Source organism: Natator depressus, chromosome 9, assembly GCF_965152275.1.
Source record: "Natator depressus isolate rNatDep1 chromosome 9, rNatDep2.hap1, whole genome shotgun sequence".
Taxonomy (NCBI): Eukaryota; Metazoa; Chordata; order Testudines; family Cheloniidae; genus Natator; species Natator depressus.
The window spans coordinates 86,707,784-86,733,174 of NC_134242.1; the positions used below are offsets into that span (position 1 = coordinate 86,707,784).

The 25,391-nt window shown below is 44.4% G+C and overlaps 1 protein-coding gene across 1 annotated transcript in view; it reads right to left on the bottom strand.

The window, feature by feature from the left end:
- STAG2 (STAG2 cohesin complex component) overlaps window positions 1-25,391 on the bottom strand; it is a 181,364-nt gene that overhangs the window by 6,904 nt on the left and 149,069 nt on the right. Inside the window, exons 27-32 of the mRNA XM_074962528.1 lie at window positions 23,257-23,405; window positions 22,415-22,543; window positions 19,111-19,316; window positions 18,440-18,629; window positions 18,240-18,353; window positions 3,059-3,185 (exon numbers count right to left, since the gene is read on the bottom strand). Of these exons, the coding sequence (XP_074818629.1) occupies window positions 3,059-3,185; window positions 18,240-18,353; window positions 18,440-18,629; window positions 19,111-19,316; window positions 22,415-22,543; window positions 23,257-23,405 (915 nt within the window). The remainder of the gene's footprint in view (window positions 1-3,058; window positions 3,186-18,239; window positions 18,354-18,439; window positions 18,630-19,110; window positions 19,317-22,414; window positions 22,544-23,256; window positions 23,406-25,391) is intronic.

Sequence of the window (25,391 nt, forward strand, 5' to 3'; positions counted from 1 at the left end):
GTGGAAAATAAACTTTCTTGTCCAAAGGATCACCGTTCTGGGCATAGACAGTCTGTAGCCAGATTTGAAGGTGTCATAAGTGCAGCCATTTGCATGGGATGACACAGGCGCACGCTGCCTTGTGGCCTAACAGGACTAAGCAGGATCAGACTGTAATCTGAGGGCTGAGATGAGGCAGCCAATGAGATTCCTCCTGGCACGGAATCAGTCCTGAAATAAATAGGAGCTGCCCCGATGAACTGTATGGTTTATGTGGATATTAAATTTACTTGAAAATAAAAAAAGAACAGGAGTACTTATGGCACATTAGAGATAACAAATTTATCTGAGCATAAGCTTTCGTGGGCTACAGCCCACTTCATCGGATGCATGCAGTGGAAAATACAGTAGGAAGATTTTATATACACAGAGAACATGAAACAATGGGTGTTACCATACACTCTATAATGAGAGTGATCAGTTAAGGTGAGCTATTACCAGCAGGAGAGAAAACAAAAAACCTTTTGTAGTGATAATCAAGATGGGCCATTTCCAGCAGTTGAAGAGGAACCGTAGGGGGGAAAAATAAACAAGGGGAAATAGTTGTACTTTGTGTAATGACCAATCCACTCCCAGTCTTTATTCAAGCCTTAATTTAATGGTGTCCAGTTTGCAAATTAATTCCAATTCAGCAGTCTCTCGCTGGAGTCTGTTTTGGAAGTTTTTTTGCTGTGATATTGCGACTTTTAGGTCTGTAATCGAGTGACCAGAGAGATTCAAGTTTTCTCTGACTGGTTTTTGAATGTTGTAATTCTTGACATCTGATTTGTGTCCATTATTATTTTACGTAGAGACTGTCCGGTTTGGCCAACGTACATGGCAGAGGGACATGTAACGCAGAGTCTCTATGTAAAAGAATAAATGGACACAAATCAGACGTCAAGAATTATAACATCTGATGAAGTGGGCTGTAGCCCACGAAAGCTTATGCTCAAATAAACTGGTTAGTCTCTAAGGTGCCACAAGTACTCCTGTTCTTCCTGCGGATACAGATTAACACGGCTGCTACTCTGAAACCTGTCATTAAATTTACTTGGTGTCCCAAGGAATGATTTGAAGTGCAGCAGTGGTTGCTGCGTACTTCCTAGCACGGCTGACTATGAACAGCCAATCATTCAGAAAGGAAAATATTGGTTTGCCTTGCCTGCGAAGGTAAGTGGCCACCACTGCAAGCATTTTGTAAAGACCCTTGGGGCTACAGAGAGGCCAACAGGGAGCACTGTGTATTGAAAATGTTGTTAAATGTGGCTAAAGAGATTGCTACCCTCAAAGGGAAGGTCCTCAATGGTAGTTTGGACTGCTCCGGGAACCCTGAAGCCATAAACCCCTCTCATGACTACCGAAATAGCAAAGGAATGTGATGCTGTGTCCAGTGTATCAAGGGATTCCATCATCCAGGATGGCCTGGAAGTGAGGCCTATATTCCAGAGGCAGTTTGTTCACAAAGTCAAATAGCTTGTTTAATTCAAGTTGTCATATCTGGACATCAACATATGGTAATTTGCTATCTGGAATGCTAAACTGTTCAATGAGAAAAATCTTACTCTGAAAAGGTCGAGCTGCTTTGCATCTTTGTCCAGGGGAGTGGACTTGGGCTGGTGTAGCTGGCTTTGGTCTGTGACAGCCGGGACCACCAAGGAGTTTGGATTCAGCTGAGAACAAGTATTCTGCTGCCTTGGGGGAAACAAACTATTGTTTCTCAGTCCTCTCTGGGGTTGGGTCACATGTGGCAGGGGTGTTCCAAACCACTCTGGAGAGAGTCACAGCCTGGAGTATGTCTAGGAACTCCTGGGTCAGATCTTGGACCTCCTCTAGCAGAACCTGACAAGTGTCTGATTCTCCTGAGACGGTCCTGGTATTGCTTAAAGTTGTCCATTAGTGATAGAGAGGCTGGTGATACTGCCTCATCTGGAGAGGACAAAGAAAGCACTGCTGGTGGATCTGATGTTAGTAGCTATTCCTCCTTCATAGACTGTTCCAGTGGAGCCTCTGGTTCAAGTGGATGGTGCAGGTGGAAGAGTCAAGGAAGACCTCTTTTTAGAGGATTTAAGAAATATGTCCCTCTTCTTGCACGGATTTTGCCCTTATCTTCCTCATGCTTCTGCTGCATGGAGTCCTTATGCTTGCTGAAGGACTCCAATCCATTCAGAGCAGGTGCAGAGGGTATGGAGGGCTGCCCAGAGGCTCCAGATGGGTTGATGTGGGGAGGAAGGGCTCAGGCAGGGCCTCATGGAGGTCTCTATAAGGTACTTCAGGAGCCTGAACTCATGAGATTGTCTGGTACACGGAAGGAAAACACAGAAGATGCCACATTTCGAAGGAATGTTTGCTTCTCCGAGACAATACTGATGGTCTTGTGCAGGTTACTCACCAGGATAATCTGGGGACATTCCACTCAAGGCTTGAAGCCTGGAACTTTGGACATAATAGATGCCTGAAACAGTGAAGGAACTGCGGGGGGTGGGGGGGTGAAAGGAACCCACATTATCGCCAACTCAATATCCAAAAGTTTAATCACTATTTATATTTACAGGTATGATGAAGGAGAACACTAAAGAGGAGAAACAGACCCTGGAAATTCTGTCCCACACTGTAAGTGGTAGAAAAGGAACTGGAGAGGCAATCAGTCTATTCCACCCTTAAGGCCCTCAGTTGAGAGCATGAGAAGGTGTAGGGGCAGACCAACAGACACTGTCATTGAAGAGTTTCTGGTCCTGGCCACTAGGAATGTCTGTGCACTCCATACTGAATACCCACAGGAACCGCAACGTGAAGAGGAACTTTGAATAATAAAAAAGGAACTGTGCTGCTAATATCTTTACATTAAAAAACAAAAACAAAAAAAAACCACCTGCCAAAACTGTTAAAACGACCTTCAGGTTTTTTTTTAAAAACATGACCACTAATTGCTCTGTGATGCAAAGAAAATAAGTTTATTTAAGAAGAATCACTGGCTTTAACTAATGTTGAAATAATAGCAGGCTTAAATTAAAAAAAAAAAAAATGAAAATTTTCTTACCAAGTCTATGTCCATGGTGTCAAAATCCATGCCTTCATTTAGGTCTTCGATTCGCCCTTCTGATGACATCATCACATCTTCAACAATCGGCTCCTCATCATCTTCCATTAGGCTTGTACCACGCCGACTGAAGAAATTAGAAGAAAAAGATTTATTTAGTACTAAAAACTGAGCTACTAAAAATAAAAAACAAAAACATATTAGAAAACCCTGGAGTCTACTACAGAACTGAATATGAATTACAATTGTAATAAAGAGTGATGGAACTAAAGAAAGGAAGTGAGAGTTTGGTTATCTGTCACTGAATCTGAACAACACAGAACAGGCCCAGCCCATGTAAAAAAGCTCTCTTTTGTATTTCATATGAAGAGAGGAGACTGGGAACAACAACAAGATTTGCTGTACACCATCATCTTCCTCAGCACTATTGGTGTGTGGACATAACAAATCTCAGAAAATATCAGACTCAGGGTCAATTTATGACTCAAAAGAATGATAGTTGTTACTCTTTTCACAGTCTGAGGTGCTTTAATTGACCGGATTGTTTCATTTGGATCTGAGATCTTAATGAATTCCAACTTTTGTTTACTTTAGCACATAAAGGAACAAAACCACCTTCTCCAAGGGCAAGTCTGCTTGAGATAGTCTGAGGATTTTCTCCCTCAGGAAGGATCAGAGACTAGATACTCAGTTCTTTTGAGCTCTCCAGCTGAAAGTGGTTGAAAAAGAGCCACTCTGTGACAGATGAAGAATCTGTATGCAGGCCCACCTTGGACATCTTTCCATTACACAAAGGGCACCATTTACAGCCAGTTACCTTATCAACCATCCTTTTGGTACCAAATGGCAATGCTAACAGCAATACCCATCATACTGAGAGACTGAAATAAAGTTTAATTAAAAAAAGAAAATCATGGAAAAGCACATCTAGAAACACTAAGATCACAAGAGTCAAGAACAGCTTACAGAAAGTAGCTGGAGGAAGAGAAGGGTACTCACCCTGTGCAATAACTGAGGTTCTTCGAGATACTGCTGTAGATGCAGCAGCGCCCCCTGGGATTGGAGATCTTCATCAGCAGTGCCCATTGGACTGCACATGTGCATCTCCCCGTCTTTCCCCATGAGTGGCATGTATATATAGTGCTGGGTAGTCCAACCCCCCACCAGTTCTCTCTCTACCAGAGAGCTTATCTTTCAGCTCTGAAGAAGAGGGGAGGAGGGCGAGTAGTGGAGCACCCAGATGGACACATATCTCAAAGAACCTCAGTTACTGCACAGGGTGAGTAACCTTCATTTCATGTTCAAGTGATGTTCCTATGGGTGCTCCATTGTAAGTGACTATAAAGGAGTACCCCTAGTTGGAAGGCTGGAGCTTCAGAGCAGCATTTACTGTAGATGATAGGACAGCGTGTCTGAGTAGCGCATCTGATACTGCGTCATGAGTAATTGCATAGTGATGGCTAGAAGCGTCCATGGATGCCCATGTGGCCACTTTGCAAATGTCAGCAATTGGGACATTGTTGAGAACGGCAATCGAGGTGGGAAGAGAGCGGGTGAAATGTGCTCTAGTTTCAGGAAGCGGCTGTCAATTGTATAGTTGGTAGGACAGGTGTATACACTGTGAGATCCACTTGGAAAGGCGTTGCTTAGAAACAGTTGCACCTTCGATCTTTTGGTCGTTGATAAGAATAAGTGTGGTGACCATCTGAAAGGCTTAGTTCTGTCCAAATAAAGGGCTAATGCTTGTCTGATCTCCAGGGTATGTAATGCCACTTCCTCCTGTTTGCTGTGTAGTTTTAGAAAGAAGTAGAAAAGGTGGATAGGTTGGTTTAGGTAGAAAAAGGATTGTATGTTGGGTAAAAATTTGGGATGTTGTCATAACGTAACTTTGTCTTTATGAAAAATCATGTGCAAGGGGTATGCCACAAGTGCTCCAATTTCACCGAGCTGACAGGCAGAGGTGATAGCGATAAGAAATACTGTTTTCGTGGATAAGTGAACATAAGAGCACATCACCACTGGTTTGAATGGTGGTCTATTAAGAGAACATAAGAAGAGCTGGAGTAGGATCACATATGTGAGGGTAAAAATTTTGGAGGCCCTTCAGGAATATTTTTATGAGTGGGTGAATGAACAAGGAGTGGCTGTCTATACTGGGAGGAAAGGCCATAATGGCAGCCAAGCGTACACAAATGGAGCTGATGGATAACCCTGATCTTTTAAGGTGTAAAATGTAGTCCAAGATGAGTGATAATGGAGCACTCACTGCCTTGACATAATTGGGGGCACACCAGGATTGGAATCTAAGTCCATTTTTGGAGATAAGCATGACTAGTTGTCTCACATCTGCCATTCAAGAGCACTTGTTTAACTGCCTCTGAACAGGTCACCTCCGAATCCCGGAACCATGGAGGAGGAGCCATGCCTTCAGGTGGAGTAGCTGTGGATTGGGATGGAGGATTCAACCTGCATCCTGTAAGAGGAGTTGTGGAGTCTGTTGCAGAGTGATTGGAAGGCATAAAGTCATGCAAATAAGTTAAGTCTACCAAATCTGTCATGGTCATGTTGGAATTATAAGGATGACTTGAGCTCAGTCCTTTTGGATCTTTTGGACTACTCTAAACAGAAGGAGAAAGGAAGGAAAGGCCTAGAACAGCGGCACATCCCATGTGAGGAGGAATGAATCGCCCAGGAATCCATGGCTTAGGCCTGGTCTTGAGCAAAACTGAGAACACTGGGCATTCTCCGCTGTGGCAGAGATCTATGGTGGGAAATCCCTAGTGACTGAAGATGAAGGGCCCATGTATCCAGCTCCCACTTGTGGTCTTGGGAGACTCTCATGCAAAGTGAATCCGCTGTGGTGCTCTGGTGTCCAGGGAGGTATGCAGCTAAGATGCTGATGTCGTGTTGGATATGACCGTTCCATAATTTCAGTGTTTCAGAGCATAGGAAGTCGGACCTTGCTCTGCTTTGGATGATGCTTGTTGACAGAACGGGACCCCAACGCCAATGTTTTTGAGTTGTGTGCACCAAAGTAGTGAGTTCTTGACCTTGATAGGCATGGTTAGAAGCTTGTGAAGGCTGTGTCTGTGAGGTACATACACTGTACGTGGCCATGCCTGCAGACAGTGCATGTGTAACCTTGCATAGTTTACTATCAAAAGTGGCTGCTGCCATGTGGCTGAGTACCTGGAGACATGTCTTGGCTGAGATCTGAGGGCAAGTTCTCACTGTGGATACGAGATCGACTACTGATGAAAATCTGTGAGGCAGGAGGAAGCATCTGGCTTTTATGGTGTCCAACTATGCCCCAATAAATTCCAGGTGTTGCACCGGTGTCACCGTAGATTTCTCCAGGCTTATGCAAAGGCCAAGGCTTGAGAAAAGGTCTATTGGTGTGAAAGGCATCAGGTTCAGATGAGGCCTTGAGGAGACAGGTGTCTAACTATGGAAATATGATGATGTCCTGTTTGCACAGGTAGGCGGCCACTACCACCACGACTTTGAAGAACACTAAGGGGGCTGTAGAAAGTCCCAAGGGCAGTACTTTGTATCAATAGTAATTGGTCCCCAGGACGAATCAGAGGAATGGTCTGTGAGCAGGGTGCATTGGGATGTGCATGCATCCGATTAAGTGAGCTGTAGCTCATGAAAGCTTATGCTCAAATAAATTGGTTAGTCTCTAAGGTGCCACAAGTCCTCCTTTTCTTTTTGCGGATACAGACTAACAAGGCTGCTACTCTGAAACCTGTCAAATATTTCACAGTTACAAACAACCTCCATTCCAGAGTTGTTTGTAACTCTGCAGCTCTACTGTATCTTGGAATAATTAACATAACTGTATTTGGCCAAGAGAGCCTCATAGTTGGAGATGCAGAATTGGAGCAGGGCAGATGAATAAGCCTTGCGGCCGAATAGGTACATTCTAGGGCTCTCAAGAGACTTAAAAAATTAATCATGATTAATCACATGATTAATACGCTGTTAAATAATTACAAAATGCTATTTATTAAAACAGTTTTGGATATTTTCTACATTTTCATATATATTGATTTCAATTACAACACAGAATACAAAGTGTTCAGTGCCCACTATTTTTTATTTGCACTCTAAAAAACAAAAGTAATAGTATTTTTCAATTCACCTAATACATGTACTGTAGTGCAATCTCTTTGATCATCAAAGTTGAACTTACAAATATAGAATTATGTACAAAAAAACACTGCATTCAAAAATGAAGCAATGTAAAACTTTAGAGCCTACAAGTCCACTCAGTGCTACTTCTTGTTCAGCCAATTGCTAAGACAAACAAGTTTCTTTATGTTTGCAGAAGATAATGTTGCCTGCTCCTTGTTTACGATATCACCTGAAAGTGAGAACAGGCGTTCGTGTGGCACTATTGTAGCTGGCATGGCAAAATATTTATGTACCAGATGCACTAAAGATTCATATGTCCCTTCATGCTTCAACCACCATTCCAAAGGATATGCGTCCATGCTGATAACGGGTTCTGCTTGATAACCATCCAAAGCAGTACCGACTGATGCATGTTCATTTTCATCATCTGAGTCAAATGCCACCAGCAAAAAAACGGATTTTCTTTTTTGGTGGTTCAAGTTCTGTAGTTTACGCATCATAGTGTTGCTCTTTTAAGACTCCTGAAAGCATCTCTCCACCTTGTCCCTCAGATTTTGGAAGGCACTACAGATTCTTAAACCTCACATTGGTACCTTCTTGCATTTTGTCAAATTTGCAGTGAAAGTGTTCTTAAAAGAACAACATGCGCTGGGTCAACATCCAAGACTAACAACACATGAAATATATCGTAGAATGCAGGTAAAACAGAGCAGGAGACATACAATTCTCCTCCAAACAGTTCAGCCACAAATTTAATTAACACATTTTTTTAACGAGCATCAGCAGCATGGAAGCATGTCCTCTCGAATGATGGCCAAAGCATGAAGGGGCATACGAATGTTTAGCATATCTGGCAGGAAAAATACCTTGCAATGCCAGCTACAAAAGTGCCACGTGAATGCCTGTTCTCACTTTCAGGTGACACTGCAAATAAGAAGCGGGCAGCATTATCTCCCATAAATGTAAACAAACTTGTTTGCCGTAGGCTCAAAAGTTTTCCATTGTTTTGTTTGAGTGCAGTTACGTAACAAAAAAAATCGTTTTTAAGTTGAACTTTCACCATAAAGAGTTTGCATTACAGTACTTGTATGAGGTGAATTGAAAAATACTATTTCTTTTGTTTGCCATTTTTATAGTGCAAATATTTGTAATAAAAAAACAACAATATAAAAGGAGCACTGTCTACTTTGTATACTCTGTTGTAATCAAAATCAATATATTTGAAAACATAGAAAAAACATCCAAAATATTTAATAAATTTCAATTGATATTTTATTGTTGAACAGCGCGATTAAAACTGTGATTAATAACAATTAATTTTTTGTTGAGTTAATCACATGAGTTAACTGTGATTAATCAACAGCTCTTAGTGCAGTCGCTTCCAATCCTAGTCATAAGGCGTGTCCCTTTTTGTGCACAGCATTGAAAACTAGGGTATTTAGAGTGGGGTGAGAAAAAAAGAAATTCCATGTCCTTAGTGGGGGCGTGAAGGGTTCATGTTTAGTTCATCCACCTGGAAACAGTCAGGGCACACCCTGACTGTTGTGTAGGAGCAATGCACACATTGCTCTATCCAAGGACAAGGACCAGACATGAACCATGGGAAGTCAATTAAAGGACAGTAACCGTGGGAAGCTTCCTTGGCATGGGCTCAAGGCCTGAGAACTAGGATTGTAGTAGATAGAGGCTGGTAAATAAGAATATTAATCAAAATCATATATTTCTTTGTTGTGTCTTTTTGCGGTGGAAGTATGTAATGCGCAGGGGGGAGAGATATAATAAAAGGGAAGGTGGAAAGCTGACAGGCAGCAGCCCGTCAGCAGACCAGCTCGCTTGCTTGCAAAAAGCTGTGTTCCGTCTTGTCATTGAACCGCCACAGGGGCATAATATTTCGTGTTTGCCCGCTTGTAGGTTGGTGGGACGAATGCTGGGGTCTGCCAGAGCACCTCGGCCAGGTTGAGAGGGCCTCACTGACAGGGAGGGCTATTTTGGACGATGAAGATACATGCAGGATGTCGAGCAGTTTGTGCTTCTATTCTTTCACTTCCTCCAAAGGAACCTGGAGGGAGTCTGCTATCCTGCAAAACAGCTCCTGAAAGTGATTAAAGTCATCTGCTGATGTAGGGAATGGAAAGTAAGAAAAGGAGTAGTAGTATAACCTCCTCCTCCTGTTTTTCTTCCATGTCTGCTATTGGGAGTGTCTTGGTCTCTGGTGGTCAAGAGACGGATGGGGATGGCGAATATGTATGCCTCCAGCTTTACTCTACGGGAGGATTCCCAAACTGTGATCTGTACATGGCCCACGGATCCCAGTATGGCCAATGCGTAGGGAATGGCATGTGGAGTTGCATCCATGGCATTCCGTACCAGGGCCCTGGTTCGGTTCGCAGATCATAAGGATGTGTAGCTAATGTGTTTTGTGTCTGTCCTGAATGTAAGGGGCGGGGTAGTTCTCTTCCTCGGCGGGGAAGAGCAGTGCCATTCTCAGAGGGGAAAGGAAGTAGTGCTGTGACTGTGGAGAAGAAGATGGAGGCAGAAGGGGCTCATGTCTAAGTAATGGTGACTCAGGCAGGTCAGATATGAGCAGGTCCTTGGGATATCTGAATTCCTGGAGAGGAGGGAGGAGCACCATTGACACCAACGGATGCATCAATACAGAGGGAGAGGTGCATTCTCTTGAGCAGCCAGCAGATGGAGTCGAGGTCTTGCATGGTGCTGAGAGTTTGCGTGGTGCAGAGGGTGTCATTGGTGCCAGAGAGCGCACTGGTGCGTGCTGCATGTACAGAGTTGCTAGTGGTTTCATCGGTACCATGGAGCCTGAAGTTTATTTGATCGGGGTGTCCGTTTTTGAAGGTCTTGTGCCACAGTCCCCGGTGCCCAGAGATGGTGCCATCGCCTGCAGGTCTGCCCGTTTAGGCTCTTTAGCTGTGGTACCAGAGGTACTCAGATGGTCCCTGGAACTATGTCTCATCCCCAAAGATGTGAAAGCTACTGACCTCATAGGGAATGGTGTTCTGGCAGGCGGTTTGTCAGAGGGTGATGAGGTAGCTCATTTCTTCCCATCAGCATGGAAAAAAACAGTTACCTTTCATAACTGTTGTTCTTCGAGATGTGTTGCTCATGTCCATTCCATGCTAGGTATGTGCGTGCTGCAAGCGCTGTTGCTGGAGATATTTCCTTTAGTATTATCCATCGAGACAGTTCTAGCACCCTCTGGAGCCGTGTGCATGTATGCGCTAGCATAAGGGGAGGGCACCACTGGCACCACACCCTCCCAGTTCCTTCGTGATGGTTAACTCTGACAAAGGGATTGGAGGGTGGGTCATGGAATGGACATGAGTAATATATCTAGAACAACAATAGTTATGAAAGGTTAATATCCATTTTTAATTCTTCAAGTGCTTGCTAGGTCACTCACAAGCAGTACCCTAGGAGGTGGGCTTGGACTTCATGGACATGCTGATTGTAATACCGCTCTCCCAAAACTAGCATCGTCTTGGGCCTGTTGGGTGATGGAATAAGTAAAATGCGAAGGTACGAACCGATGACCAGGTTCAACTCTGCAGATATCCTGAATTGGTACCTGCATGAGAAATGCTGCTGACAAAGCCTGGGCTTTTGTGGGCACGATGGCTGGAGGGGGAACGTTTGCCTGTTCGTAGCAAGCCGAATACAGGCAATTATCCAGGAGAAGATTCTTTGGGTTGATACTGGGAACCCTCTCATCCTTTTTGCTACTGCCACGAAGAGTCGCACGGATTTGCGGGAGGGCTTAGTCCTCTCAATATAAAAGGTGAGGGCCTGCCTAACGTTCAATGTATGAAGCTGTCATTCCTCTGAGCTTTTGTCAGGTTTGGGGAAGAAGATGGTTAGAAAAATAATCTGGTTGTTGTGGAATTGTGACTCTGGCAGGAAGGCTGGATGGGGGCGCAGTTGGACCTTGTCCTTGAAGAACACCCTGTAAGGAGGTTCTGATGTAAGGGCCCTGATCTCAGAGACTCTTCTGGCCAAGATGATCACCAGGAAGGTGACCTTCCAGGAGAGAAGTAGTAGGGAGCATGATGCTAACAGCTCAAAGAGGGGGCCTGTAAGCCTTGACAGAACCAGGTTTAAGTCCCATGTAGAGTTGGGGTTCGGTTCGCGAATGTGAGAAGAGTCTTTCCAACCCCTTGAGAAACTGAACTGTCATATTATGAGAGAACACTGATCTGTCATTCACAGAGGGGGGCAGGAGGGGGTGGAAGGCTGAGACGGCTGTCAGATGAACCTTAACAGATGAGAGTGCCAGACCTTGCTGCTTTGGGTGGAGCAGGCAGTCCAGGATAGACAGAAGAGAAATTCTAGATGGAGAGAGATCCCGTTCAGAGGCCCCAACAAGTGAAACATTTCCACTTGTCCAAGTAGATAGTAGAAAGCCTTATACCAGGGCTACCTAGCAAGACCTGTTGAACCTATGCTGCGGAGGCCTGTTCTTCAGGGTTCAGCCATGCAGCATCCATGCATTTAGGTGCAGGGAGGTGAGTTTCGGGTAAAGAAGCCGGCCATGGTCTTGTGAAATCAAGTCAGGGTGGAGCTGCCACCGAGAGGTCCAGAATGTGCTGAACCAAAACTCCTTTGAGTTTTAGGAGAACACTGTGAACCACAAGGGGATCAGTGGAAAGGGGTACAGCAGGTGGTTTGCCCATGAGAGCACGAAGGCATCAGAGAGGGAGCCTGTGCTGTGCCCGCACAGTGAACAGAACTGATGACATTTCCTGTTCTGATTGGTGGCAAACAGGTCCTCCTAAGGAGGCTCCCACCTCTGGAAGATGACACTGATGACCTCCAGGTGAAGGGACAACTCGTGGTGAGAGGAGAAGGACCTGCTGAAGTGATCTGCCAATACGTTCCACGCTCCTGGGGCATGAGACGCCTCGAGATGGAGTGTGTTGCACAAAAGTCCCATAGAGTGACGGCCTCCTGACACAGGGTGGATGATTGGGCCCCTCCTTGCTTGTTGATATAAAACATGGCTGCTGTATTGTGAATCAGGACTTGCCTGAGACCTAGGGAAGGAACACTTGACAAGCGAGGCGCATAGCCCTGAGCTCCCTGATGTTTACATGCAGGGAGAGTTCTTCCTGGGACCAGAGACCCTGACTCCTGAGGTTGTTCAGGTGGGCTCCCCACCCTAGGGACACCAACAGCTGTGGGGCACCCTCATCATTACCAAGCTTGTCTCCTTCCACCAGGCTAGGGAGGCGAGGACAAGGGGAGGGATCATAAGCACGGAGTCCAAGAGATGTCTGCTCAAGGAGTATACTAACACTAGCCATAGTTGGAGGGGCCTGATGCACAGTCTTGCCTATTGGACCACGTAAGTGCAAGCTGCCATGTGACCCAGTGGCTTGAGACATACTAGAGCTTTCGTGACTGGGTGGGCCATATCCTTGGATATCAGGTTTGCCATGGTCTGGAATCAGGCCTCTCGCAGGAAGGCCCTGGTCTTGGTCAAGTCAAGAACAGCCCCCATAAATTCTATTCTCTGAACTGGGACAAGAGTTAACTTCTGCTCGTTTATCAGCAGGCCTAGCTCCCTGAAAGTGGTTTGGACCATGCTGATGCTGTCTTGCACTTGAGCCTGTGACCGACCTTCGATCAGCCAGTCGCTGAGGTACAGGTAAACCTGAACACCTCACTACCTGAGGAAGGCTGTTAGAACTGCCATCCACTTCATAAAAACCCTCGGGGCTACTGATTGGCCAAAGGGAAGAGTGGTGAATTGGTAGTGGCGATGACCCTCTATAAACCTGAAAATCTATGGCCATGGAAGATAAAAATCTGGAATTATTCATCCTTTAAATCGAAGGTGGCGTACAAGTTTCCTAGGTCCAGGGGGGAAATGTGATGATCCAGGGAGATCACGCAAAACCTCAGAGCTTGTCTACACTACCACTTACGTTGATGTAACTTAAGTCACTCAAGGGTGTGAAAAAGCCAACCCCCTGAGCGACGCAAGTTACATCAACTTAAAGCAGTGTCCACAGTGTGCTATGTTGGCAGGAGACACTCTCCGCCAACACAGCTTCCACCTCTCGTTTAGGTGGAGTAATTACGCTGACGGGAGAGCACTCTCTTGTCAGTATAGCATGTCTTCACCAGATGTGCAGCTGTGTCAATGTAGTGCGGTAGTGTAGACTAGCCCTCAGTTTCTTGAGATATGTATTGAAGTGACGCAGGTCCAGGATGGGTCAGAGTCCCCCTTTTGCCTTTGGGATTAGGAAATATTGGAAGTAAAAGTTCCCTCTTAAGTCCGGAGGAACTTTTTCCACAGCCCCCATACACAGGAGGTACTGCTCCTACTGGACAAGGAGATGCTCGTGAGAACGGTCCCTGAAGGAGCAGAGGAATGGGTGGATAAAAAATGAAGGGTATGAATGTCACTGTGCTCAGGACCCACTGGTCTGATGTTATGGATGCCCAAGCTGGGCTGAAGAGTGACAGTCCAAAAATAAAGGGGGGAGGAGGGAGATAGATCTGAACTGGTGACTGGTACAGTGCCCTCAGGTGCACCTTCAAAAGGCCTGCTTGGGCCCACCGGAGTATCTCTGGGGCCCTAATTGAGAGGCTGAGGTAGACAGAAGGGGCTGGTGCTGTTTACCTCTGCCTTTTCTTTTGTAGGCCTCCTGTCTTGGGAGGTCCTGAGAACCAAGGCTGCTGCTAGGGTGTGAAGTGTTTTCTGGAGACAGATGGAGTGTACCACCCTAAGGATCGTAGTGTGCCCCTTGAGCCTTCAGTCTGAAGTCTCATGTCCATCTGCTCAGAGAAAAGAGAGGAGCCTTCCAACGGGAGGTCCTGGATTGACTGTTGGACCTCCTGGGGAAGGCCAAAGGACTGGAGTCAGGAACAGCATCTCATGGTGACTGATGAGGCTACCGTCCGGGCTGCTGAGTTAGCAGCATCCAGAGCCACCTGGAGAGAGGTCTTGGCCACATTCTTACCTTCCTTTAGGAGGGCTGCACACTCCTGCCTTGCCTCTTGAGGCAGGGAGTCATTGAACTTAGACAGGAGTCCCAGTGATTAAAATTGTATCTCCCCAGCAGAATTTGCTGACTGGCGATACACAGCTGGAGGCTACCTGTGAAATAAACCTCTCTTCCTAAAGGATCCAGTTTCTTAGTGTCTTTCTGTTTCGGTGTAGCACTTGACTGGGCCTGCCTGTCCCTTTTGTTAGCAGCAGATACCACCAGGGACCCCAGGGAAGGGTGCGAGTACAGGTAGTTGAACCTGCTCACTGGCACATAATACTTCTTCTCTACCCTCTTTGAAGTGAGGGCCAGAGAAGGAGTTTGCCACAGGGCCTGGCCTGATCCCATTACTGCCTCACTGACGCGCAGGGCTACTCTGGATGGAGCTGCTGCAGCCAGGACCTCAATAAGGCTGTGTGATGTCTCTTTGAGCGCCAAGCCTAGGTTTGAGGCGACCCACTTCAGAAGGTCCTGTTGGGCCCTGAAACTGTCCTGGGGAAGCAGACTGCTGGGACCCGCAACGACCTCATAGGGGGAGGACAAGGAGGCGTCCTGCACCAGAAGTGGGGCTCCTCCTTCTCCCTCTGCCCCAACTATGTCCACTGGAAGCATGTCCTGGACTTTGGTACTGGGGTCGGTGCTGGAGTCTGGATCTGGTGCTGAGTGTGAAGAAGAGATAGCCTGTCTCCCAGAGGCCACCAAGTAGGAGCGGTGGGAGTCAAACCCCAAGAGTTCTAGTCGAGCCACTGCACTGGCCAGTGATTGCTGGCCAGTGTCCACCATGAAGCTCCGGGGAGTGGGGAGCTGAGTGCCAATGGTGGGCTTTTTTCAGTATACAGGGGAAGACTATTCTTCTGTCGGCGACCATGGTGGAGCATTACCCGCTTCTGCTTCCATACGGTGCCAGGATTCTGGGGACTGGTGGTGTGCCAGGGAATGGGATGCCAGGATCGGGTAGGGCTTGCCCCTGGGTGGTACCAGAGGACCTGGTGTTGGAAAGGTGCCTGATGCACCGTTTGCCCTCCTGGTTCTGGAAGCAAGAGCCAGTAGGTTCCCCAGTGGGGCTGGATGGACTGGAAGAGAGAGAAGGTTCCTTGCCACCTGATAAGCCTCAATGGTTAACAGTACTGTCAGTCCACTGGTACTGTGGTGACTGCATGGTGTCAGTGGAGGGTCCCACACCAGACTCATCTCTCTTGGTGGAGTCGAGGGTGCAGACGCACGTCCAGGGGTAGAAGAGTGGCCCAGTGCGGGTCTCACTCTGTCTCCCCGCTTGTTTCTCCTCTTCTGCACCGGCAAGCATGCTCTCTCAGGGTGCTGCTTTTTATGCTTCTTCCATGGCACTGGGGATGAAGAACAGTGCTTGGAAGTGCCTGGTGCCAAGAGAGCACTTTGCACTGACACCGAAGTGCTCAGTGGCAAATCGGACTCGCTCGGCTCTGAGACAGGCTTGAGGGTGGCTTCCATGAGGATAGCCTTTAGTTTGATGTCCCATTCCTTCTTCTTAATGTGGGGTCTGAAGTCTCACCAGATTTTACACTTGTTCTTAATGTGAGTTTCCCCCAAGCACTTTAAGCAACTCAAGTGCAGATCACTCACAGGCATAGGTTTTCCACAAGAGGCACAAAACTTGAAACCTGGGGACTGGGGCATGCCCAGCCCCTGGGACAAAAAATGCTTTGATGATAAGAACTACATACACTAACTATATAACTATCACTTTCAAAAACTATATACGTTAAACTATTAAAACTATGAACGGAGAAGGAGTCCAAAATCACTGGGAAGAGCCTAGCCAAAGCAAGGAGGTAAGACGGAATTGAGAGAGAGTGTGGGGCTGGCAGCACCCCTTACACCAACACACGCACTTGGCTCCAGAGAGTGCTGGAGCTGGCCCAATGGACACCACTAAGCGAAAAATCTCCAGCAACAGTACACGCGGCAAGCACATACCTAGCATGGAATGGACATGAGCAAGCATTCAAAGAAGAAAAGATTTCTTCTTAGAAGAATGTGGTAGAATGAGGTTGGTGGACGACCTAGCAGCGTGCAAGTGCCATATGAGGGAAGTTTCCAGACCATGGTCTGATGCTAGATGCAATAATCTCTCCAGAAGAAGTCATAGCCAAATGTCTCAGTCTTTTCTGGCCCTGGCAGTCAGGTTCTGGCAATGGGTACACTTCTGTGGGATGTGTCCCTCACCTAAGCAGTGGATGCACTCTGGGTGACTGTTTGCTTACCGGGAATGCCTCCCAGCAGGAAACACACCTCTTAAACCTAGGAGATCCAGGTACAAGGATGAGGAAGAAAGCTTCCCAGTCGGGAAGAGTGGGAAGCAGGAAAATGAAATCCTAAGCTATGAATTAATGGGGCAGGTAAGAGGAAGGAAAAATGATAAAGAAAAGAACTAACTACTAAACTACACTTAATCTAACAGGTAAGGCATTATCTAACAGCTCAAAGGATAGAAGGGCTGTGCTTCGGATTCTATCCCAGACCAAAGGCATTGAGAAGGAGCTGGGGGGTAGCTGGACTGCACAGTGCTCTCTCTCTCTCTCTATATACATATATATATACACACACACACAGACATGCCACTCAGAGTGAGACAGGGAGGCGTGCATGTGTGGTCCAACGGGCACTGCTAATGAAGATCTCTAATCCCAGGCGCAGGAGCGCTGACACACCTACAGTGTGTCACTCGAAGAAGGAAACACTCTTGGTTCAACTAGACAGCCTGGTAGCTGGAAGGAACTGAGAGGCGGGTCAAAGCCATGGATCCTTTTATATGCTTGGGTCCAAATGTTCAGAGCCATGAGAGAGCCTGGTCCCAAAGGGCAAAGCTTTCTAGCATGTTCTGGTAATGATATGGATGTGAAGGTGCTTCCCCAAGACATGGATCGCTACTGGCAATTCTTGAACCTACCCTTACAAAAACTCCTGCCCACTTTCCCAATCCACTACAAATCATCGGCCCAAGAAAGCAGCACTGGCACCACAGAATGCACTGTGATGCTGACGTTACACCCATCTCTGACAACAGCCTATATGAGTGTGGGGTATTGTGTGTTTTCCCTCCCTGCCCAACAAAAATGAGTTAAATTTTTAACATTCTTAGTTTAAAAAAATTAAAAAATATATGTTTTTATTTTGCAAAATTATGCAATTGTTAAAAATATGAATTTCCCTATAACTTGTCTTAAACCATCCCCGTAAGAGCTAGCTCTTGCAATTAACTTTACCAGGATAATAGTTGTTCTGACTCAGTTGTGTCACTCAGCGAGTGACCACCAGATGATTGGTCATGGGCATGCCTAACGTGGGAGACACTGTTTATTAATTTATAATGTGTTAAATTCCATTGTTAGTTTTGTCATTTGGAGCAACTAGGCAATGTTTTACAGTTCTACTTTTTTTAGATCGGTGTAAGTAAGGACAACCATGAGTACATACCACTGGACTTCTTGGACTAAACAACTTCTCTGAACTTTAAATGTTTGTTTTTCAACAGTCACAAAAATTAAACATGATCTTGGAATCAAGACTTCAGAGCAAAAGTTATTTCTTCTACACATATAAAACTCTTATTTTAAAAATCTTTTTACTCAAAAAGATATTGCATTCAAAGTGTATTCTCAAGTACAATTCAATACAGTATACCAAAATTTGCCAGTGCTAACAGTTAATTTAGCATCAGATTCAAGTTCACATTTGTATCAAATTCATGTCATGCTAAAAGACATGGTATTACTTTAAATCTTTGGAATCTATATAAAAAAATAAAAATAGTAAGAAACGAAGCAGCTTAACTTGCTTAGTCATATAAGCTAAGTTAATTTTATTGTCTTAGTTTCATTTCTATTTTACCATTGCTTCCATCTCTAGGCATTTCTAAGATGCCAACTGCCAAGATATCAAGGCAACTCAAAAACAGTAAAATTCAGAAAGTGTAACAGGGGAGACTATATAGATATATATAGTCTATGAAGCCATGCACAAGAAAAAAAATTGTAAACCTTTAACTCAGTCTTACTCACATGGCATGCTGCAAGTTAGTTCTCAGTTTGACATAGTTCATCGCTGCCCTCTCCTGCTGTTGCCTAGCTGCTTCTTCTTGTTGTCTTTGAGCCAACATCCACGTTACTTGCGTGCTTAAAAAAAATTATTCTCCTTTAAATGTGAACTGGTTTCATATTTGAACAGTAATACAATGTACATGTTAGTTGTCTCTACATACTTGTAATCAAGTGGAGCTTGATGGTGTTCAGGCTGCATTGGATACACACCCATGTAACTTTCTTCAGGTCGCAACCGCTTAGGCTCCCTCATGATTGTAGAAGTGAGTTGTGGCGTTTGCATCATGACTGGTGTGTGCATTGTCTGCTCCCTGTTCAACCACATGCTGTCACTACTACTGCTTTCTTCAGCTGAAAGCGAAGAATATCATCAGCATATATTTTTCACACCAATTTAAAATCAAATTATTTAAATATGACAAATATAAAATGATATATCTTTCAAGCATATGTATAGATGTCCACTGTGGATCAATAATAAAGTTCTTACCTTTTAAGAATCTGCAGAGTAAAATGTACTCAAGAATGCCTTGGCACAACTGACCATTGCATAAATTATTTTAAATACCTTCCCACTAAAAGCACATTGTTTTTTCCTTTACTTTGTCTGTGTGCCCATGTCTTATCATTCAGACTTCCTATTCAGGGTAGCATTGCAAGAAATGTATATACACAAAATTAGGTTGTAAAGATACAGAAAGGACAAAGATACTCTTATCAATCTGACAAATATGAAAACTCTCAAGGTCAGATCCCCAGCTTGTGTAAACGAGGTTCGCTTCATTAACTTCTAAAAATGTCAATATATTTTACACTAAGAAAAAATTCACACCTTCAGGTATTTTCCGCTTCCCCGTTGCTGGTTTTGTTTTCTTATTCCTTACTGTAGAACCTCGACTGCTGATTCCGCTAATGACTGACATAGTATCATCATCACCTCCAGCTAGTAAGGAGTTCCTATACGACATGAGAGGAAGCCACACATCTTCTCTTCGTAGAGACATCTGAAAGGTCATGAACTTCTCCAAGTAAACATACCTTTAAAAGAAGTAATGATTATAAATGTGCAGAATATATTAAGACATTCCTATATTTTAAGAAATGTAAGCTTATTTGATTACTCAAAAACTTGCATCATAATGTCATCTTCATTCCTAATTTCAAAGACTTTTATAATCTAATTAAAAAGAAGTCTTGCCAACAGCAAACTCAACAAGATGTCTAGACTTGCTCATCCACCTTCGTGTAAAAACAATAAATAGTTTGCCTTGTTGTGATCACACTTGTTTGCCCCAGTCTAAAGTTACTCATGGCGTATCAAAAATTCCATTTTAGAGATTATATACACATTTAGTACATGAACAAATGAAGGTTACTTGTAACTTGGCATATTCAGACTTATGGATAATGTGCCAACTGGTGCAGCCTAACAATCTCTAAGCAGTACCTGTTAGCGGGTGCATGTGTGCTTTATTACCCCTCCAATCCGTGTTCACAAACATTCTGAGGGTGAGAAGCTATGTAAGTGGGTGATGTGCCCTCTACCATCTCAATTCCTTCTACCGCTGACCCAAAGAAACCAAGATAGGACTCTGAGAAGGAGGGGAAGGTGGGTGGGAAGTATGAATATACAGAGTCATCTCGAAGAACTCAAGTTACAAGTACGAATACTTCATTTATTCATATCTTAAATGCTTATATAATCTGCAAAATGGAATCTTTGGTATTCCACTTTGCTTTGATGAAGCCTTGGACCTGAATGACTTCCTCTTTTGTTGAAACTGTAAGGAAGAAGCTGTTTGCTGGTGTTGTTGTCATCTTTGAGTTGAAAGATACAATGAAGATTGAGGATAAAATTGTATCTGGTAGTGAAAAGGAGTAGGTGGTCTCTCCTTCTAGCAGTGAAAAACAAAACAACCAAATGAGCAGTAGATTTAGTCTTAACTTTTCCAAAAGCTTGTCCTCCTTGTTACTGAAAAGAGCATCACTCTCAAAGGCAAGATCCCAAATCTTAAACCTAGTGTCCATGGTCACCAACAGACCAGGGATGTCTTCTCAAAGTAACAGCAGATGCTAAGACTCTGGCCGAAGAATCAAAAATATCAAAAGAAGCCCTGAGAACATGCTTTGTCACATTATGTCCCTCTCCCAAGATAGCACTGGCCAATCTCCTCTGTTGATCTGATAACTCTTGCACAAAGGTAGCTATTTTCTCCTACAGATAGAATTTATATAGTGGGACATTGCCACGGGGTAATTAGAGTCTCTAATACCTAGAGATTAAGAAGAAAAAAATTCTTTTCAGGGCATCCAACTTCTTCCCTCTTTATCTGTGGGGGTTGAATGAGCTTGACCAGACCTAAATATATTACTCGCTACTGCAACCACCAAAGAATGTGGCAAGGGAAAAATATGAAAACACAAAAACCCCTCACATGGGATTCGATACAGTTCATCTGCCTTCTTAGAAATGGGCAGACAGGAAGGAGGGGTAACACAAACTGCTTTAGCAGGTTGCAAGAGACTATCCAAAATGGAGGTACAAACTGTCTGAAGGGCTGAGGAAACCAAGAGTTGGGGGGCATAAACTTAGAGGGCTCAGATCTTTTGACTCTTTCTTGATCCTCTTTAACTGTGGATCTGTCCTCAGATCTGCTATGGATCTCACTGGAGACTACAGCCCAAAGGATGAAGAGACATGAACTGTGAGAAAGGTTTGCCTGGTGATCCTGTAGGAGACTTAGGAGGAGGAGGCAGATATGGTCCAGAGAAAGACTATCTTCCATCCTTCCTCTCTGATCGGGAGTAAGGGATTTAGACCTTGGAACGGTCTTCCTTTTCCTATCCTCAAACAATCTTTCACTCATATCCAAAAAACAATCAGATGCCAAACAAATTTCTACTACTACTGTAACAGTCCTCTTCGGATCAGTCACTGATAATAGGTTTGGTAAAGACAACTGTGCCTGACACTGGCTGTCTTCTCCTTCACCTTTTTCTTTGGAACTGGCAGCATACACAGAGTCCTTAACTTCAGTCTGAACACACGTGCCTTTGACATTCTCTCAGCTTTAAGAGGAGGATCTGACTAATTAGGCATGTCATCTAGAACCAACAAAGAGACATCCCTGGGATTTCTTAGGCACCTTACCTTGATGCAGCTGCAGCTGAGAGAGACCTCTTAGCCTTCAGAGCTGAAGATCTCTCAAAACCCAAGGGTCTAGCAGCAAGTTTCCTTAAGCAGGAGCACCTGCAGCCTGTTTTGCCTCTCATTCTGGGTGTGAAGGTCCAACAGATGGAACACCCAGAACGGGAGTGACTCTCACTGAGGCACTTAACACACCTCACTTGATCATCCCAGTGCCGGAAAGATGGCTGAACAGAGAGCACATTTCTTGGAACCTGGCTTCTTCTTTGGATCTGCCAACCTACAGAACCAAACCTAAAAACTAAAACTAAAAATTACTAACACACTAACTATACTAACACTAACAACAGGCTATCCAAGACACTAAGGTAGGAATAAAAATCTGATCCAAAGGACTGTAACAGTTCACTTCCATCTAGCACTAGCAGCTGGAAGGAATTGTGGTGGTAGAGGGCACAGCGTCCCCTTATATAGCCCCACTCTCAGAATGTTCATGAACGCTGAGGTGAGGAGGTGCACCTGTGTCCTAACAGGCACTGCTCAGAAAGGTTCCATAGACAGGCTGCACTGGTTGGCTCGTTACCCATATAACTAGGAATACATACAGCCACTTGAGGAAGAGCAAGCTTTTCAAACTGTTAATGCTGTTTATTCTTTCCATGAAAACCTATCATTTCAATAGCTGAAAGCAGAACAGGAGAAACCAAGTAATCTATTAACAATTATAGAACAGCTAATACTTCCTTAGTTTTTAACGATTCCTGTATACTTATTACAAAAATTAGGGACTCTGCTATAATAGCTTGCCTTTCCCTTGCTTTTCTATTAATTCTAAATGTTACTGAAGTTTACTTCAATAATAGTGATCACAATTTTTTGCCTAGTTAATAATAAAGGTGGCATTAAAGATAAAATGTTATCAAATATAACTATGATGTTTTCGTCATTTAACATTTCATAATATTAAGAACTTTCAGAGAATACTTACACTGTTCTTTTGTCTTGTCTGAGAAGTTTGGAGGAGAACTCACTCAGAATATCAAGAAACGCCAAATTTAAAGGAGGATGGCTCTCACCTTGTGGATTAGGCTCTTTAAAAGCAAACTCTATGCCATCTCTGAAAATAAAAGTTAAAAATTAAGATTTAGAAGAATTACCTATTTTACAGTTTTCTATAGCACCACCCACATGACCAAAGTATCTAATCACTGAGAGAGTTCTAATTTATCATTTCACTCCTTTCTCCCTGCATTAAATCCATGAAGAACACGATCAAGGTCAAAACCACCATTCTTCCAGATGTATTGGATAGGACACCCTTGAAAGTTGTCAGTGTTACTCCTACGTGAACTGGTGGAATTGCTGTCTCCACAATCTTTCTTGATCCTGTCTAGTACATGGAATGACCTTGGTCCTCCAACATGACAAGGAAGAGTACTACCAGTCAACTGGGTCAGCCTTCATTATCAACATAAAGAGGTTGAAAACACTTTTTCATGATACACTACATGAAATGCTATCAAGTAAGAGGAACTAGAATGATGCTGAACAGTAAAATTATTCAGTGCTTCAGTTTTTATTTTGATGTAGTACAGTCAGGCTCCACTTAAAGCTATGGAAAACCTGGTTCTTAGAATCAACTGAAACTACAATAGCAAATCACTTTTTTCACCTCTACCTGATTGGCAAAATAAAAGATCCTCAACAGCACTAAAATATTTTGTATTAATACACAACTTTGGTAAATTCCCAAAAGAAAATATTTATCATGTCAGAAACAAAATTTCTTGGTTGAAGAAATTAAGTTTAAAAAAAAAAAAAGATAATTACTTGTGTAACATGGCAATAGCTTCTCTTGTTTTCAGTTGATCAAGTCCAAATGTTAAAGCAAAACGTCGAGCGAGTTCCTTAATACCACTAAATGTCGGTGATGATCTGTCAAAATTATAACCATTTTCTTGTATCATCTCATTGAAAAGCTGCATGAAATGAGTAAGAAAGATATTTACTGATTAAAATATACCAAATATTATATAAAAACTAGACTGAGAACTACAGATTTCTCACTTTTGTGAAGAAAATAAATTTTGCATAGTTAGGCAAAGTTTATAAAATAATGAAAACAGGCCACTTATGAAAACCTAGGTCTACAAATACATCTCCCTGCCAAGTCAAGATTACTCCTTAAACTACATTCTCTAATATGTTTAGTCTAGATTTAGATATCCCAGGGTATGAGGTTTTCAGCACATTCCTAATGAGACAACTGCACAGTTTAGCACACCTTGTTCTCAGGACAATTCCCCAGATTCCCATCCTAAATATTTTCTATTTAGCTATCCATACGGGTTCCAGAGGTGAAAGTAAGCCGGTACGCCCCAGTACGGCGTACTGGCAAGAGCCGGTACGCCGTACTGGGGCAGCCCAGCTTCCCCAGGGGGCAATTTAAAGGGCCTGGGGCTCCCAGCAGTGGCTGGAGCCCCAGGCCCTTTAAACTGCCTCCAGAGCCCCGCTGCTGGAGCCCTGGAGTAGCAGCTGCGGGGCTCCGGCAGCTTTTTAAAGGGCCTGGGGCTCCCTGCTTCTACCGCCCCGGCCCTTTAAATAGCTGCCGGAGCTCCGCCACCGCTACTCCAGGGCTCTGGAGGCTATTTAAAGGACCAGGGCGGTAGAAGCAGGGGAGCCGCAGGCCCAGAGCCCTGGGGTAGCGGGAGCTCCAGGAGCTATTTAAAGGGCTGGGGCTCCAGCTGCCTCTGCCGCCCAGGTCCTTTAAATAGCTGCGGAGCCCCGCCACTTCCCCAGGGCTCTGGTGGCTAATTAAGGACCGGGGCAGTAGAAGTAGTGGAGCCCCAGGCCCTTTAAATAGCCCCGGGAGCCCTGGGCTGCTGCTGCTACCCTGGTGGGGGAGGGGGAGAGAAGAAAGGAGGGGCACATACCTTACAGGGTGGGCTGGGGCTGGCTCTGACCCCTCAGCCCCACCCCTTCTGGGGAACAGAGCTGGCCCCAGCGTACCGGTAAGTCATTTGATTTACTTTCACCCCTGACGGGTTCTCATGTGACTCCTATCACTGTAGTGTGGAGTGCCCACTCAACCCATTAATTTCTATTTCACCCCTTTGTACCACCCTAAATGAAAGTTCCTCCTCTCCACCTCTACAGTGAAATTCTGGCTCCACTGAAGTCAATGGCAACAATCTCACCCCCCATGTTTATATCCTTTATTTATTGGTAGACCTACATTAATATGTGGCAAAACTGAACACACTGAGCTCTTTTAATCTTTCCTCTTAAATCAATACTTCTAGCTTCCCACTTTGGTGCTATTCACTAAACTTCTTTCCATTTGTCAGTATCTTTTTTGTAAGAAGGTAGTGGAGCAAAATACAATCTACACACCTTCATGAACAAAATGATTGGTAGCAGTTTGTTCCATGAAGTGTCTATTTATGCAGTTTGTTGCCTTTTTTGCAGTTATATTACACTACAAAATGTCTTATTTCTTGTACACTATGGGTATGTCTACACAGGGATAAAAAACCCGCAGCTGACTCAGGTCAGCTGACTTGGGCTCAAGCTCTGAAAAATCACTAGAAGGTCCCAGAGCTCCAGCTCCAGCCTGAACCTCTACACAGAGGCTTTCAGCCTTGCAGCCTGAACCCAAGTCAGATGACCTGGGCCAAACATGCCCTGGCTGCAGGTCTTTTACCCCTATGTCAACATACCCTATCAGTCCTATGGTCTCTTTTCAGCTCTTCTGCTTCCAAGGGTTCTCCCCTATAATGTAGTTTCCTAGATGCAATAGTAAGCATTTTTCCAAGTTTAATATATTTTCTACATTCTCTGGGTCCCTTTGTATTCTTTTTCCGATCACACTGGTATTTGGAACTCCTGTCAAGTTGGCACTATGTGACCATTATTAGTATACTGTTCACTACCTTTTTTAGGTCATTAGGTTGTCTATAGGATAG